The 17,478-nt window shown below is 39.9% G+C and overlaps 5 protein-coding genes across 5 annotated transcripts; all 5 read right to left on the bottom strand.

The window, feature by feature from the left end:
• Positions 1 to 763: 763 nt before the first annotated feature.
• LSM04_001842 (uncharacterized protein) lies at positions 764 to 5,614 on the bottom strand (the record flags this gene model as incomplete). Its single annotated transcript, XM_067338865.1, has 1 exon — positions 764 to 5,614. One exon carries the CDS (start codon positions 5,612 to 5,614, stop codon positions 764 to 766), a length of 4,851 nt encoding a protein of 1,616 aa, XP_067187756.1.
• A 1,719-nt stretch (positions 5,615 to 7,333) lies between these two features.
• Positions 7,334 to 7,633, bottom strand: LSM04_004310 (uncharacterized protein; the record flags this gene model as incomplete). The annotated part of the gene is made up of 1 exon (XM_067338864.1): positions 7,334 to 7,633. The coding sequence occupies one exon, from the start codon at positions 7,631 to 7,633 to the stop codon at positions 7,334 to 7,336; it is 300 nt and encodes a 99-aa protein (XP_067187853.1).
• Positions 7,634 to 8,261: 628 nt separating this feature from the next.
• On the bottom strand, positions 8,262 to 10,871 carry LSM04_001019 (Diacylglycerol kinase; the record flags this gene model as incomplete). The annotated part of the gene is made up of 1 exon (XM_067338863.1): positions 8,262 to 10,871. The coding sequence occupies one exon, from the start codon at positions 10,869 to 10,871 to the stop codon at positions 8,262 to 8,264; it is 2,610 nt and encodes an 869-aa protein (XP_067187715.1).
• A 527-nt stretch (positions 10,872 to 11,398) lies between these two features.
• LSM04_008335 (uncharacterized protein) lies at positions 11,399 to 15,223 on the bottom strand (the record flags this gene model as incomplete). Its single annotated transcript, XM_067338862.1, has 2 exons — positions 11,399 to 13,434; positions 13,954 to 15,223. 2 exons carry the CDS (start codon positions 15,221 to 15,223, stop codon positions 11,399 to 11,401), a joined length of 3,306 nt encoding a protein of 1,101 aa, XP_067188025.1.
• A 415-nt stretch (positions 15,224 to 15,638) lies between these two features.
• Positions 15,639 to 17,468, bottom strand: LSM04_005917 (uncharacterized protein; the record flags this gene model as incomplete). The annotated part of the gene is made up of 2 exons (XM_067338861.1): positions 15,639 to 16,650; positions 16,825 to 17,468. 2 exons carry the CDS (start codon positions 17,466 to 17,468, stop codon positions 15,639 to 15,641), a joined length of 1,656 nt encoding a protein of 551 aa, XP_067187912.1.
• Positions 17,469 to 17,478: the final 10 nt, after the last annotated feature.

Here is a 17,478-nt window from a genome sequence, read left to right as displayed (position 1 = left end):
TTTACGTTTTTAAAAGTGAGAAAAGGCAAAGTAGTATTACGAAAACAGAGAAAGAAGGGGAAAAAAAATAAAAAAGAGTGATTTCCCCGCATAAAAACAAACAAACAATGAACCAAACATACATAGACCCAGCAAGAGGGAAACTTATAGTTTTATATATATACAGAGTTACTTACTTTCAGAAACAAAGAAAAAAAAGTTGTGGAGTGTATTTGTAGAAACGAGTCAAATAAGAACAAGAATACTTATATCAACATTACTACAACTACATAAATATAAATACACCCTTATATATATATATATATATATATATATATATATATATATATATATGTGAATAAAAATAGAACAAAGAAGACAAAGGCACACCAGTAGGAGTGGGGAAAAAGAGAAAGAGTGAAAAATGGAACAGAATAAGGAGAGAGCCCAAATGAATAAATTTGAAAATCATCCTCTCTCTTTATATATTTCTTATTTTTATCTCCCTCTCTCTTTCTTTGTTTTCAAATAGTACAAGTGTAAATTAAATAGTAAAACAATAGTAAGGAGCAACAAACAAACAAACGAAAAAAGGAAACACATAAAAACAAAGAAGAAATATCAGAAATAAGAAAAAAAGAAACATTGTAAGTATAATCATGAAATAACAACTTTAATAGTTTTCGTTGTTATAATATTGCTTTATCGTAATTCCACTTATTCTTTACTCTTTCTTTGCCGGTTAATATATATATATATATATCTTACCAAAAACTCACAAATACTATCCCACAAGCACAACCTCAGAATTCCCATACATATTGCTACCACCATTACCAACCTTAACATTATGCTCGTTTACAAGCTTCTGCATTGAACTAAACATATACGGCGCCACTTGACTGAGTTGACCTTCCATCAAGAGAAGTACAGAATCCTCCAAATGTGTTGATCGAAGTCCATATACCCACTGTGGTCCTTTATCATATATTTCAGAGGAATCTACTTTCGTCATCGTTGTCCTACTACCACATTCCTTTCCCCCCTCACACGAACCAACATCACTAACAGAATTATTAATATTCGTATTACTGTTAACAGCAATCCATCGTGGTTGGGCAAAACACGCAGAGGGATGTTCACGATGTCGCAGCATCATACAATATGGACGATGTTCCGCCTCTTGAAGTGCACGTTGTACTTCCGTTCCCACACCACTTAAGGATTTGGCTTCTAATGTATCCCACATAAGCAGTTTGGCGTTATCGGTGGATTTATCTAACACACCTGGGTTTTTGTAATCCGCAAGGAAGCGAAGAAACGGTTGACTGTTCTTGCCTATTGTATCTAGCTGAAAATGCGAAAAACCCTTTAATTCTAATACAAAGGATGACACCCGTGCATTACGCAAAACCGCTTCTACAAGAGTTAAAAATAATGCATTTGCCTGCGGCGGGGTAACAAATACCATAGAACCATAATGATGATGAATGTGATGACTTCGAGAAAATTCCTTCCCCAATGCAAATTGCTGCAGCATCACATCTTGTTCATTCTTTGTTCTGCCACCATTCATTTCCTTTTTTCTTCCAAGTTTCTTTAGAATGTGTACAATTTGCAGCCGCTCTCTCCGCGTTTCCCGCTGCTGCTGCCCCATCTTTGCAAATCCCACCCCACGACTAAATAAACCCCCACACTGGATCGTCATTTGCCGCAAATGTCGTGTGGCATTTGGATGAAATAACAACCCCGCAAGAACACCGAGTTGCGGCATAGATGAAAGATGTGATGGATACGATATCATGATTCCACGCAATGTACATCGTGGGTGTGTGAGAAGTGCCGCCACACATGGCAACCAATCGGGATTATCAAAACGAGCACATCGCCCTGGCAGTTCACACGGTTCATCAATAGCGGTTTGTATATATAACGTGAGTGGCTCCAATGTCCCAACAGTGGAGTTTGGTAGAAAAGCCCGTTGTAAGTGGTGTACAATACCACTGAGATGTAAGAGTTCCTCATCTGCGGCACGGCGGGCAAGACGTATCTCTTGCAATTCACTCTCTAATGCACATACTTCCAACATGGTTCGCTCCCACACCATTTCTTCATCTGCTGGTGGTGGAAAATTCGTGATGGCTGTGGCCGGAGGGGCTGTAGTGGCAATAGTGGTTGTTGTTGTCGTTGCGGCAAGTGGTGATGGTGGAAGCATATCTGTTGTTTGATGCGCAGTATTGTTATGTTTATAACTTTCTGGTATATCAATTATGGTTGTTTGGGTGTTTCTAGCGGAAATAGACGCTGGTAGATTTAACTGCATTCGCGGACTCACATCTCCAGCACTACAACTAGATGCTGTTCTTTCTCCTCTTCCTCTTCCTCTGCTGCTGCTGCCGCTGCTTCTTCTTCCTGTCCTATTCATATTATCATCATATTCATTGTTTATTCGTCCAGTTGAGAGTTCTCCATTTCTTCCTCTTCGACGTTGTTGTTCTCTCTGTTGATCCAGTACTTTTATGCCAGTTCCTGTACTCTCAAACAAATTCGACTCCGTAGAGTCTGACAGTAATGAACTACGCCAATCCGGATTAGATGGGGCCCATTCCCCTTCGAATGAATATGTAAATACCCGTCCAGTATCTAAAACACGCGGAACAGGACTTGCATACACTAATGTACTTGTTTCTGCTGAACTTAATAAACTACCACACATACTAGGAGAGGCTTTTCCACCAAGACGTGATGTTCGCCATCGTTGTTGGTCGCAATGACACTCTTCCGGTGTAGAAGAGTGATGATAATGAGGAAATGCGGGATCTGCACCATCTTTTGCCATTATACATCGATAATAACCATTCCCATCTGGAACCCACAAGAAACTATCAAATTCTTCTTCTTCTTCTTCTTCATAATCATCATCATCGTCGGAGACTGTATGACTTAAGAGATAATCTCCGGTAGAAGTTAACCGCAATGCAGGGAGAATACCAAGAAACCGCTGCACATGAACCGCAATGGGTACACTAGCGTCTAAATTAGATAGTAAGTGTAGTGACCACAACTGCACAACGGATGTCATACGACTTAAATCAACCCAAGGTGTGAGGGGTGTTACACCTGTAACATTACTATTAAAAGATTCCTGAACGACAGATACATTCTTTTGTCTGTTCCCTACGGAATCAATTGTGGAAGAAGAAATAGTAGCAGCTATACCCATTCCACCTACACAGTGAACAACACGATAGGTGGGACTTGGGAAAGGACACGTCGGTGATAGAGGTTCCGTAGGAGAAGATGCAGCACGTATACTAGAGAGAGCAAATCCACTATTTTTATTTTTATTGCCACTATTACTATTGTTGCCAACATCACGGAAAGCCTTTTTAACTCCTGCCATTAATGCTTTACTATTCTTTGATGTACTCCACTTTACACCACATAATGCCTGTTCTAACTCCCGTGCTGCATCAATGGAAGAACACTCCACCACACATACACCACCATACATAACACTTGTTACAACTCCCTCTCCATACCGTTGACGAACGGATGACTTCGTGTCTCTGTAGTTAATCGCCGTGCGGTGATACTTGTTCTCTTTCCACTCAAATGGATTAATAGAAACATCAAAACAGCTAACAACAATACCCGAAACCACAGTCTTGGGTGGTGAATTCTCCATAGAGGCAACATAGGAAGATCTTAATGGTAATGAACCCGTAAATAATGGCACATGTGGAGATGGACCCACAACAGAAGCACCAGGAGTAGGAGTAGTAACAGATGCTGAATAATCATATGATAATTGTTTATTACGCACCATTTCTACTTGTGTTTTATTTACATTTCCGCCTGATATCATTTCAGCTAAAGAGTCTGTTGGAGCCGAGTGATGACGGGTTAACTGTGTTTCTACACCTCCCATATGTGTATCAAAGAAATTCATCACATCCGGTGTTGATGCCATACGTGAGTTTAGTGGAGATAACATTAGTTCCTGCACTCCTTGCATTTCTTGTATACGATGTGGGGGAAGAGCTAAACAATGACAGAAGATACTACTTTCTGGAAACCGTGAATTTGGCTCATCGCCGGCTGTTATGGATGTTGGTTTTTTTGTTGTGGGAGAAACAGCGGGTTGACTGTATAGTAATAACGAACGTCCAGCTGTTGAGTAGAAACTTTCAGAGTGGAAAGCTGTCGGTGATTCCATACCAACGCAATGACTCGTAAAATTACTACTCCCATGATATACACTACTTTGCCCATTATTATTATTATTATTATTATTATTATTATTATTATTATTATTATTATTATTATTATTATTATTATTAATATTATTAATATTAATATTATTAATATTATGATTATTGTGATGATTGTTACTACTATTGGCACAACCTGATGGGGTCACCACCTTCTCATTTCGTGGGACATTAAAGGAAGAACTTAATACACCTGAAAAAGAGGAATTAACCGACATTGATTGTGCTCGTACCACGGCGAGAGCTACGGAATGAATATTTGGGCAAAAATACTCCACACGATTCCAACGACGTACATCCACACCCAAACCAACATCCATTCCATATTTTCGTAGAAATGATGCATTCTTCATAACAGATGGTTCCTGTGATATACGAAAGGCTAAAACATCTTTTGCACCCACAGCACTTAAATCTTGCAAGTACTGTTGTAATACTAACTCATCCTCTCTTTTAGTTTCCTTATTAAGATCGGCTTCACTGTTCCTATTACACGAGAGCGTCGAGTCATTTACGATTCCATGATTACCTTGACATTGTATACTACTACTATTACAATTATTACGACCATTCAGGCGTTGTTTATGTTCACTATCACCAACACTAATGCCTCCTTTTCGTTTTGCCGCTGCCGCTGCGGCTAATTGCGACATACTAATAAGTGATACCCAATGCGAACGCACATGCCGTGGATATTTATTATTTCCATGTGCTGTTTGCCTCTTCCGTCCCTCAAAAGAAATCACAGAAGCGGCTGTAGCCATATCAGGCGAAGAAACGCCCATTGAAGGAGATCCACCACCACCACCAGTATTAGTAATAGTTGTTGTTGTTATTACTGGAGGAAGAAGTAATGTAGAGGCCGCCAGTCCATTATCGTGAGTTGAAGAGACTCGACCAAAACTGCGGTTCGTTAAAGCGTCATGGAAATTACTTGTTACGGTGTACATAAGGGAAATGGATTGGCGTTCCGCACTACGTGAGTCCCAGCAACGCCCTAGTAGCTCCGCGTGTGAAATGGCAAAATTTATTTTTGGCTTATGAACACTTTTTCCAGTTTTCCCTGGTTTTTGCTCATTTATATTATTATTATTATTGTTATTATTATTATTATTATTATTATTATTATTCTGGTGTTGGGCGGCCTTTGCAGCAATAATGGAAGTATATTCATTCGCCGCCGCCGCACCTGATGGTGTTTGTGTTAATGGTGGTTCATTATAGTGTGGATCTGCAATGGATTCTTTTGGAGTGGAGATCATATTCATATTCATACAAGCGGGATCTTTTTCGCCTTTTCTTCGCTGTTCAGATTTCTCTACATTTCCACGTCGAGCTTCCACGGAGTTACGGCAACCCATTTATTTATTTATTTATTTATTTTTTCTTATTACTATTGCTACCTGTGATATTATTATTCTTTGCTTTCTTTAGTATCTCTGTTATTATTATTATTATTATTATTATTATTATTAACAGAAGAACCACTCTATAAATACTCACTTACAAGATTTCAGTCTTTCTTTTCTCTTCTTAAAAAAAGTCTTCTATTTCTTCTTATTCGCGCGTGTGTGTTCCTTCTTTCTTCTCACGCTCGCCTCTGGCTATTCTTTTAAAAAGGGGGCGTTTGTTTGTATTCTTGTCAACAACGCACTGTTTTGTGGTTATAGATACACTTGTGAATATAAATTTTTAAATTCACAATAATAATAATAATAATAATAATAATAATAATAATAATAATAATAATAATAATAATAATAATAATAATAATAATGGTAATAATGTGAATTATACGATAATTACTGTACACAGGCACCCTCTCAGCGAAACGTCTCTCCCACCAGATTTCAGGATGGGGATGATGCCTTTTTCTTTTCTGTTCTTTTCTTATAATATAAATAGTAATAATTTTTCCGTCTTTTTGTTTCCTGTTCTTTTTAAGTATTATTTTCACTTCGTGTGAAATAATAATTGCCTGTAAATGTTAAACCAACTCCCTATGTTATTATATAGTAAATTATAGAATAAATTATATATATATATATATATACTACCAAGGGAATTTAGCAAAAAAAAAAAAAAACACACACACACAAGAGAAAAAGAGAAATAAATAGATAGTCAGTGAAGAAAAAAGTGAAAAGCAAAAAAAAAATAAAATAAAAGTACTTCACACCACTTTCCTTTTAATTACTTCTTCCTTTCCTTATTTCTTTTTTTTTACACGGTTTTCCCCTTTTTTCTCTCTTCTCTTTTTTCCCTTTTTTATTCACTCTTTTTTTTTATTTTCTTTCTTTCCTTCACCTCTTCTCACCCTTTAATAATAATAACTATCGCAATTAATCAACTTTCTTTTTTCTTCTTTTCCTTCTTCGAATGGGAGGCAATGTGCTCCGTACAGTATATTATTATTATTATTATTATTATTATTATTATTATTATTATTACTATATAAATAATAATAATAATAATATACCAGTACTACCGCCTTTTCCCCTTTCCTCTTCCTATTTAGTATGTACGCAAATAAGTAAAATAATGTGAATTAAGAGAAAGAAAAAAAAAAAGAAAAAGAAAGAATGTGTACATGTAAATGGATGCGCAGAGAGAAAAAGCAGTGAGATGGAATTACTTCTTGTTTCAACAGCATTAAATAAATAAATAAATAAATAGAAGAATAAATACACACACAAAAACAGAGAAACTCAACTTTTCTCTTCTCTTCACCAATCTTATCTCATCTTCTCAATATATATATATATATATATATATATATATATATATGTATATAAAATATATATACAGCACCACTCCCAACCAATATATTCATAACAAAGCGGTAAACAAGCAAAACTGCAATTATTAGACCAAACAAACACAATCCCTGCTGATTCCTTTCTCTTTTCCCATCAAAGAATAAGGAAAAACAAACATACCAAACAAAGAAAAAAAGAGAAACGTAGACAACGCCGTATTACACCTATGATTCACTCCTCTTCTGCTTCTTTTATTATCATCATAATTCATTCTTAGGCTTTTTCTTTTTCCTTCTCTCTTTTATTCCTTCTTTCTTTCTTTTACAACAAACGCCACCATGTCTGTATATTATTATTACTACCATTATCTCTTGTTGTTTGTTCTGCTGCCGTAATTTCTTTCCCAATCATCGCATCTGTTGTGTTCTGCAGTTGTTTTTGCACCTTTTCACTGTGAAGACGCACAAACTCGTTGCCTTTAGCCCAAAACTCTGCACGGTACTTCACACGCATTTGAATTTCGTGTGTTTCCTTCGCATCCATTCGCTTGGCTTTTGTGTAAATCATGAAGAGCGGCACTCCCGCAACTGTGATGAAGATCCATGGCGTCTGGAATGCCATGAAGCGAAGCTATATATATATATATATATATAGTAGAACGAAAGAAAGAAAAAGAGAAACAATTTCCATTCACAATAGAAGAGAATAAAAGGGAAAAAACAAACAACAGACAAAAAAAAAAAGAATGTCAAATAAGTATATCATGCAAACCAATATTTTGCAAATACATTACGTACACAGAGAAAATTGAAAACTATATATATATATATATATATATATATATACGGGCATCCTTATATAGTGGAATAATTGTGACAATAGTATTAGCAGCAGCAAGCAAGAAAAATATATATATATATATATATATATATATATATTTGTCGGTACCAAGAGGAAGAAATATCTCCCTCCACTGGAAAAAAAAAAGACAAAAAAGAAAACAACAACTGGGTCCAACAGTGAAGGAAAACCAACAAACAAACGAATACACGCACACACACACAGAGACAGAAAGAGAAAAACAAACATCCCTAAATGAATATATATATATATAGGGACTAGCAGCTCTTTTTTCAGAAGCTTACAAGCCCCTTGCACTCTTATTTTCCATTATTTCTGCTATTTTACATAACAAACAAAAAGTGTGTCTTTATCCTATTTTACTCTACCTCCACCTCCCCCATGGATACTACCTACTACCACCACTACGTTTGTTATTATTATTATTATTATTATTATTATTATTATTATTATTATTATTATTATTATTATTAATATTACTATTGTTACTATTATTATTACTATTACTATTACCATGCCTTTTACCATTTTCTCTCACTTCCATTCTATCTTCCTCCTCCTCTTCTAATTCTTCCTCATATAACGTGTGCCGCACAACTTTAGGATTTCGACATCGCACATACACGCGAGTTCGCCGCAGTTCTGTTATGTGCACTATTGTAGGCCGCTCAATACGCAGAACTGCCTCACCGTCAATCTGAACACTAAGAGGTGTGTGAGATGATGTCGTATCATGTTTCTTTTCTTTTCTACTTCTTATTCCATTTATATTATCCGCTTCTACACCTATTTCCCCATGTCGTTCGTCTACCTCTTCTTGTTCTTGTGTAGATGGACGGCGAGAGATATCTGTAGGTTTACAGAGAATAAATATATATAGTTCACGTGACTGTGCGAGTTTAGATGCACCGCTGCCTATACCTAACTGAAGCATTCCCATTTGAACGAAACCATCAATGGCCTGTAATTCCATTTTATGATCATTTACACTCACAGGGGTAATAAGCATTGGATGTGTATTGGGCTTATCACGGTATAGTTCTCCCTTTTTCTCTTTCCATGGTCTTGTACCAGCCGCGTAGGAATTGACATTTGTTACCAACACTGTCTTACTCCCGTGGGGTAATGTTAGAGTCGCCATTCGGTGACTAGAGTTATTATTATTATTATTACTATTATTATTATTATTATTATTATTATTATTATTATTATTATTATTATTATTATTATTATTATTATTATTACTAGTATTGGATGTAGTAGAAGTAATATTAGTTTGCTCAATATCTCCTTTTCCTAATCTTTCTTGTCTTTCTACAGTTTTTGCTTCCACTGATGTTCCTCCGTGTGTTGTATTTCTGGTATTTTCTGGCATTGTTGGTACACAAATAGCTGGAATAGATGATCGCAGTGATCCACACCTAAAAGCCGCCTTAATTCCATACACACCATATACAAGTTTATTATTCCATCGTGTTCTACAGAAACTCGGGTATTTTCTTCTAAACGCATCAACTTTCTGCAGCACATATGCATCAAAGCCAATACTAAAATAATTGATAAAGTGGAAATTGGAACATTTCCCTGAACGCACTAGAGCATCCCAATCAATAGAGTAAGCATCTAGTTTCGTCTCTTCCACAACTGTTGCCACCTCAAGAGTAGAATGTAGTAGTCCTTCTTCTTCTTCCTCTTCTTCTTCATCACCTTTATTTATTCTTTTCCTTTGATTTTGTTGATTTTGTTGTTGTTGTTGTTGTTGTTGTTTTTCTTCTCCTTCTCTTTGTCTTTGTTGTTCCCAGATGGATGCAAGTGGGGCGAGTTGTGCCATCCAGCGATCAAAGGGAACTGCAGGTGCACAAATGGCATCTCTAATGAGAGGCTCAATTGGGTTTTCCGCACAACAGCAGAGTCCAGAGGCTTTATACTGTGTATATCCCCTCCCAAAGCCTACACAGTTCGAATAGTCGTTGCCTGTACCAAGTGCAAGAACAGCCACAGCAGGAAGTACGAAACGCATCCCTCTATTATTAATATCACTATCACTATCACTATCAATATTATTATTGTTATTACTATTATTATTTAATTCTGTGTTATCTGGATTAAACGCTTTAGAAGTGGCAATGTTTTTTTTAATTAAGTCACTTACAACATCTAGCTGTTCCATTATAAAAGATACTGTGCCATCACCACCAGAGACAATGATAGTGCCACGTCTCTCAACGCCATTAAGGACACTCCTCGAACTCCTTATATTATTATTATTATTATCAGTATTATTATTATTATTATTATTATTATTATTATTATTATTATTATTATTATTATTATTATTATTATTATTATTATTATTATTATTATTATTATTATTATTATTATTATTATTACTACTACTACTAATTCCGTTAGTGTAGGTCGCTGTGTCTCCCCTTTTAGTATTCCCTTCTCGAATAAAACGCACGGCGTGATTGCGTATCGCCTCATGCAGTGGTGCTGGATCTGCAAAGAGTGCACCATCTAATATCACCACACGATCGCCACCTAATAACATCCGCATAGAACGCAGTACAAACTGTGCCGCATCACATTCACCAGATGCGGGATTCACCACACCAAGTACATAATCAAACTCTTCTTCAGATTTAACAGAAGGCAATGTCATAAACTCACGGCGACCATTATTACTACTACTACTGCCATTAAAGCACCCATTAATTTGACAAGTACTACGTCTGGGGTATAATACGGACCTTTGCCCTTCGCAGTTGTCGTCCTTTTCAATACCATGAATAAAATTACTTGTAGAAACCGTATTCGTAGTAACATGTTTAGTTGGAACTCCACATGGAGTACCTTCAGTACTCGCCGGTTCTGGTGGTGAGTACATACTCTCTGATATGGGTTGTGTGGTTCTGTTAGTGTTGTGGAGGCTAGCACTGCTAGCTCGTCTAGAAGCGTTTGAGCGAAGGTCAGGGGAGCGAAACTCCGCATTCATTCTCAGTGGTTTGCAGATAATGTATCTCTCTTTCACTTGCTCTGTAATGTAGCTTACCTTTTTTTTAGATTTATTTGGAATCTTTTGTACTTAAACAAATTTTTTGATCTTTTTTTTTTCTTTTGTTCGCTTGCGGCTCTTTCTCTTTCTCTCTCTCTCTCTCTCTATATATATATATATATATATATATATATATTATTCAAACACTTAAACGAAGAGAATCCGACACTCACTATGGGGTTTAGTACCAGAAGAAACACAAGGAAATAATTTTCAAAAGAAACAAACAACAAAAAAAAAAGAAAGCATAACAAATAGCAAGGGGATAAACGTGATAGAATGAATGACAAAGATTTTTCCAATTCAGTAAGGCTTCCGAGCACCCCTATACATAAAATAAATAAACCATACAAATATATATATATATATTCCTCTCGTTGACTCGCACTTCCCCCCCCCCCCCACATACACTTCGCCCTCTTTTTTTTCTCCCCCACCTGTCCCAGTTTTTTTTTTTTTGCGTATGTCTAATGGGATGAAAGACTAACAAAGGCTCTTAGTGCTCCTGACTGTGGCCGATCAGCCGCCATACCCACCGTGAGGTCAAGTTCTGTCTGGGATAATATATTACCGGTGTAATTAAGTCCGATTCGCACTGCCTGCGAGAGACGCTCACGGAAACCAAGTCTATCTACCGAGACGTTTCTCGCCGCATCCGCAGTAGAAGCCGTTGAAACAGGAACGGCAGACACTGCAGCCCCACCACCAAACGGACTACTTAACCAACTCAGCCAGCCGACATATGGACTATACCAAGAAGAATACTCTCCTGCTAATGATGTTGTTATTGTTGTTGTTGGTGGTGGTGTTATTGGAGCAACAGAAACATTCTTTTTTGTGTCCACCCCTTTATGCGTTATACTGTTATCACTTGAATTGTCTCCATCGGCGTCATGTTGCTCTTGTTGTTGCCACCACCAACAACCTTCTTTCCAACAACGGAGATTACTACACTGAGCCGCTACATCCTTTACACTAACACCAATGGAGATACGACCCATAGAGTGGGCGAGTCTGCACGTTATACCAGGGGCATTTTTAAATGGACGCCAACCAACACCAGTGTCCAACTCTGTGCGGTGCCATGTAATGAGATTCATCCGCAATCGTGCGGCGAGGTCTAACGACGCGGTAGTGGATGTTACAGAGCAACACGCACGACGAAGGGCATCAACGTGAGAGGAAAACGTTAAAGCCCGACCAAAGTGACCACTACAACCAAAGTACACATTTACACCACTAGCTAAATCATTTCTTACAGCAAATCCGGCACCACAGCGAAGTTCTTCAAGACGCCACCATTTAGGCGTATTTATAGACTCTATGGTAGAAGTTGCCTTACCTTTATTTCCCCGATAGTCAAAAGTAATATTGGTGGAATTTCCACCTTTCCCAGATAGTTTAATACTTTCCCCAGTGGAAGCGATATCTCCGATATCGGAATTCTCGACTAGATTCTTAATATTAGCAATACTGCTTCGGTCAATATTATTCTTGCCTTTGCTGGTGTTATTATCGTTATTTTCACGTGAAAAATCATTATGATTTTTCTTTGAGTTTCCACCTTTCTGCTCTTCATCTTTTCTAGCTGCCTCAATATCACCTACAAAAGCCGAAGAAGAACCACTAGAAGCAACAAGAGTAACAGTAGAAGTAGTACTAGTAGTACCGATACTATTCTTAACGCTATTCAGTGAACCTTGAGCATATTCAGTTTCATTTTTGTCTATATTTACACTTGGAGTGTATTGCTCCGCAGGTGAGTTCATAGAGAGAAGCGAGTTGCTACGCGACCTATTACCTCGTACGTAGAGACGCCAAAACCCACTCCAATTAATCAATAGTTTATCTGCTTGCATTGACCAATCTGTGGTTGGAGTTATACCGATAATTTCACAAAGCGGTAATGATGAAGTTCTCCATGAGAAAAAAACAACATTTATCACAAGAGCCCACTGCATTTGTCCGTAAATACACTCTAACTGAAGAACCTCGTTTGCATCAAATAGCGGACGCCAAATAGAAGACACAGCAGATGAAGAGAAAACATCATTTGTCATACCTAAAGCCGCACACAATCCTGCATTTATACTAAGACTTTCACGGGAAACAAGAGGCATAGATGCGTAAGAGTTCAACAGTAATTGACGTTTATTCATGTGAAATCGTGGGATAATATGAGACCCCTTCTCTGTCAAAGCTCCAATACGTCTATCAGAGAGCGCAACATCAACACCAGTATTTTTACGACCCCTATTCCCAACAGTTTCTGGCAAATGTGCCACAGAACCATCCAACAAACACTGACTTCCAGAGGAAGAAAGTTGTGCACGACGTCGCACTCCCTCTCCCACCTCTCGCTCACTACGAGATGCTTGTCTGAAATTATCCACTACAACACCACCACCACTAGTAGTAATAGTAGTAGCAACAGCAGAAGAAATGCATTCTGCAGAGGAAGCAAAATCAGATGAAGCATCAGAGCAACTTTTACGTAAGTTGGCTGCCAATCAATGATAGAAGCTGCCACAGGGGAGTGGAATTTCAATATTAAAGTTGAGGTGAAGAAAGAAATAAATTGAAAAATATATTTTGACCCCCACGTTTTTTCTACAAACCGCAAAATGCGAAATCAACCGTGAAACTACAATAAAAAAAAAAAAAAAAAAAAAAAAAAAAAACAAACCAACCAATCAAACAAAAAAAAAAAATATATACAGTATCGAACAAAATCAAAAAAAACACAAAAGCATTCAAATTTAAGCTCTACAGCATGTACATACAGTTTGGAAAACAATCGACACCACTAAAATAAACACAAATACACACAATACAAGCAACAAAAGCTTGAAAATAGACAAAAAACACAAAAAAAAAATAAGAAGAGCAAAAGATAGAAAACAAACAAACAAACAAAGAATCATAACAACAAACTCAAAGAGGAGAAAAAATCCCATGCAAAACCAAAGCACAGTATAAACACACCGTTATTTTGACAAAAACCACCCAACAACACTTTTACTCTCATTGTTATCCACTCGCCCCATCGCCCCATCCCATGACCACCCCAAGCGATGTCTGCCAGTTGTCGAACACAAAACAACAAAGACAAAGGGAGGGATCTCAGTCCAATTAAAGAGCTCAGGGTTCATGATGAAGTAGTCTTCACCATATGAAGGAAACATTCGTCCAGATCTCATTAGTTCAGTTTCCATCCTGGACTCCCACCGCCCACCATCCATGGACCAGTTTGCAGGGACACTTACATTTGTGCGCCGCCCCACAACAAACCACCCCTTTAGTGATGGCTTGGTTTTCTTCTTCGTCTCGTAAACACGCCGCACCTTGTCAACGGTCCTCGCCAGTGAGGAAGTGAAGAGGATGTCCATGTTGGCGTACATGACGGCCTTGGCGGAGGGGTAGGTGCTGATGGCCTTCTGGAAGAGGCCTCGGTATGTGGGCTGATTGAATTTCGGATGCATCTCAAACTCGCTGATGATGTCGATGCGGGAATAGTCGGGTCGTCCCGCGTGGACAGCGTTTATTTCCTCAATCAGTTGGTGGTTTAGCGGATCGTCGGCCATCACCACAGGCTTCACGCCAGGGAGCCTCGCCCAGTTCGTGAGTGTTCTCTTCGCGATGATGAAGGAGTCGTACATGTCTGATTCATTGGCGGGACCAAGTCGCTTCAACGGTTTCAGCGTGCCAAACAGTACCACCTTGTCTGTGGTTGATCTTTCCCCCATAACAGACCAACAGGCAGCAGCAACAGCATCTGTTACACTCACTGTATTAACCGTTGAACACACACTCTGCACGGCCATGGTATTGAGACCTTCAAACTTTGCGGCATCGCGACTGCTCTCGGCGTCACAGTACAGTCTGTTCTTCCGGACACGAAGGTACCGCTTGGTGGCCAGCGACAGCAGAGCGAACGTCCCATCGGGGAAGTACTGGGGCCTCCACAGCTCCGAAGGGGTGGCATCGGTACGGAGTGTGTAGAACACCCACCCACGCCTGCACGTCAGGTACGAGTTGCGTCCGCTCCGCACCGACATTGCGTCAAAGGCATCATCCCACTGTAATGCCAGTGTCCGTCCACTACGTGCCACATCGCCCGTGTCACCCATCCACTGCTCTGTGGAGCCATACAACTTTAGCTGGAAGAATCCAGTGGGTTTCCTTTGCACCAAATGGCCCTCACTTCTTGGTTGAGAGACGTGAAACACTGCAGTAGCAATAATAGACACCACCACCAAAAAAAAGAACCAATATCTCATTGAATAGCCCATCTTTATACTGTAATATTAAACAACCGAGGCGTATTTATATAGACTATGGGTGGCAGTGGGGAAATGCAATTAAGAAAAAAGGGAAGAAAAATACATGTTGAAAAGAGCAACAGCCAAAACAAGAAGGATGCAGAATGCAATACTGTGTTCTACGAGCGGATGCTTCCAAGAATAGAGTTGAACGTAATAAAGAGAATAACTTAACCAAAAAATACAATATAGTGTAGTGCGGAAAAAAGAAACAAAAATGACATATAGTAGTACAAACTACCATTATTAAGACGGTGTCACAACATCTCTGTGGTCACAGCTAACTCTTGTTCTATTAGCTCTCCGTAGTCGTATTATGGGCATTTTCCACTTTCCCGGTATTCTGCTCCTGCGCAGCAACGCAACATCTCTTCCCCCACGCCATTCAACGGTGTAGTATGGACAGAACGTCGTGAATATTCGGGCCATGCCCCCGCCACATGTCAACCATGAGTTTTACATTGTAGAACGACTTCGGCTTAGAGCTGCTAAGTGTCTTATCGGCGTGTTTCTGGTGCAGCGCAGTCAGCGATTTGGTGCCATCCACCGTCAGGGCCTCACCTTTCTCTCCCATGACCACCCCAAGCGATGTCAGCCAGTTGTCGAACACAACACCACCAACGACAAAGGGAGGGATCTCAGTCCAATTAAAGAGCTCAGGGTTCATGATGAAGTAGTCTTGCGCCGTCGCGGTGTACAGAGTTCCGGCTGATTGAAGCTCAGTTTCCATCCTGGACTCCCACCGCCCACCATCCATGGACCAGTTTGCAGGGACACTTACATTTGTGCGCCGCCCCACAACAAACCACCCCTTTAGTGATGGCTTGGTTTTCTTCTTCGTCTCGTAAACGCGCCGCACCTTGTCAACGGTCCTCGCCAGTGAGGAAGTGAAGAGGATGTCCATGTTGGCGTACATGACGGCCTTGGCGGAGGGGTAGGTGCTGATGGCCTTCTGGAAGAGGCCTCGGTATGTGGGCTGATTGAATTTCGGATGCATCTCAAACTCGCTGATGATGTCGATGCGGGAATAGTCGGGTCGTCCCGCGTGGACAGCGTTTATTTCCTCAATCAGTTGGTGGTTTAGCGGATCGTCGGCCATCACCACAGGCTTCACGCCAGGGAGCCTCGCCCAGTTCGTGAGTGTTCTCTTCGCGATGATGAAGGAGTCGTACATGTCTGATTCATTGGCGGGACCAAGTCGCTTCAACGGTTTCAGCGTGCCAAACAGTACCACCTTGTCTGTGGCTGATCTTTCCCCCATAGCAGACCAACAGGCAGCAGCAACAGCATCTGTTACACTCACTGTATTAACCGTTGAACACACACTCTGCACGGCCATGGTATTGAGACCTTCAAACTTTGCGGCATCGCGACTGCTCTCGGCGTCACAGTACAGTCTGTTCTTCCGGACACGAAGGTACCGCTTGGTGGCCAGCGACAGCAGAGCGAACGTCCCATCGGGGAAGTACTGGGGCCTCCACAGCTCCGAAGGGGTGGCATCGGTACGGAGTGTGTAGAACACCCACCCACGCCTGCACGTCAGCTACAAACCAAAGAGAAAATATACTTACAGCGCACGACAAACAATGCCTACACCATCACGTGTAAACGAGAAGCACGGGCAATCGCTAGTACGAAAATAATCCCTGCCACCATTTTGCTCCATCACATGAACGTTAAAGCGAGATTTTGGCTTATGACGACTCGCAAAGACGTCCTGATCATGGTTCTGATGGATTGCTGCAAGTGTTTTTGTACCGTCAACAGATAATGACACACCTTCAAGGGACGCCCTTACTGCCTGTGTTGTCAGCCAGTTGTCGAACACAATACCACCAACGACAAAGGGAGGGATCTCAGTCCAATTAAAGAGCTCAGGGTTCATGATGAAGTAGTCTTCACCATATGAAGGAAACATTCGTCCAGATCTCATTAGTTCAGTTTCCATCCTGGACTCCCACCGCCCACCATCCATGGACCAGTTTGCAGGGACATCTACATTTCTTCGTTGACCCACAACAAACCACCCCTTTAGTGATGGCTTGGTTTTCTTCTTCGTCTCGTAAACGCGCCGCACCTTGTCAACGGTCCTCGCCAGTGAGGAAGTGAAGAGGATGTCCATGTTGGCGTACATGACGGCCTTGGCGGAGGGGTAGGTGCTGATGGCCTTCTGGAAGAGGCCTCGGTATGTGGGCTGATTGAATTTCGGATGCATCTCAAACTCG

The sequence above is a fragment of the Trypanosoma melophagium genome, assembly GCF_022059095.1.
Source record: "Trypanosoma melophagium isolate St. Kilda chromosome Unknown ctg4segment1, whole genome shotgun sequence".
Classification (NCBI taxonomy): domain Eukaryota; phylum Euglenozoa; class Kinetoplastea; order Trypanosomatida; family Trypanosomatidae; genus Trypanosoma; species Trypanosoma melophagium.
Note: the sequence above shows the minus strand (reverse complement) of the source record. Positions and strands in the feature narration are given on the sequence as shown.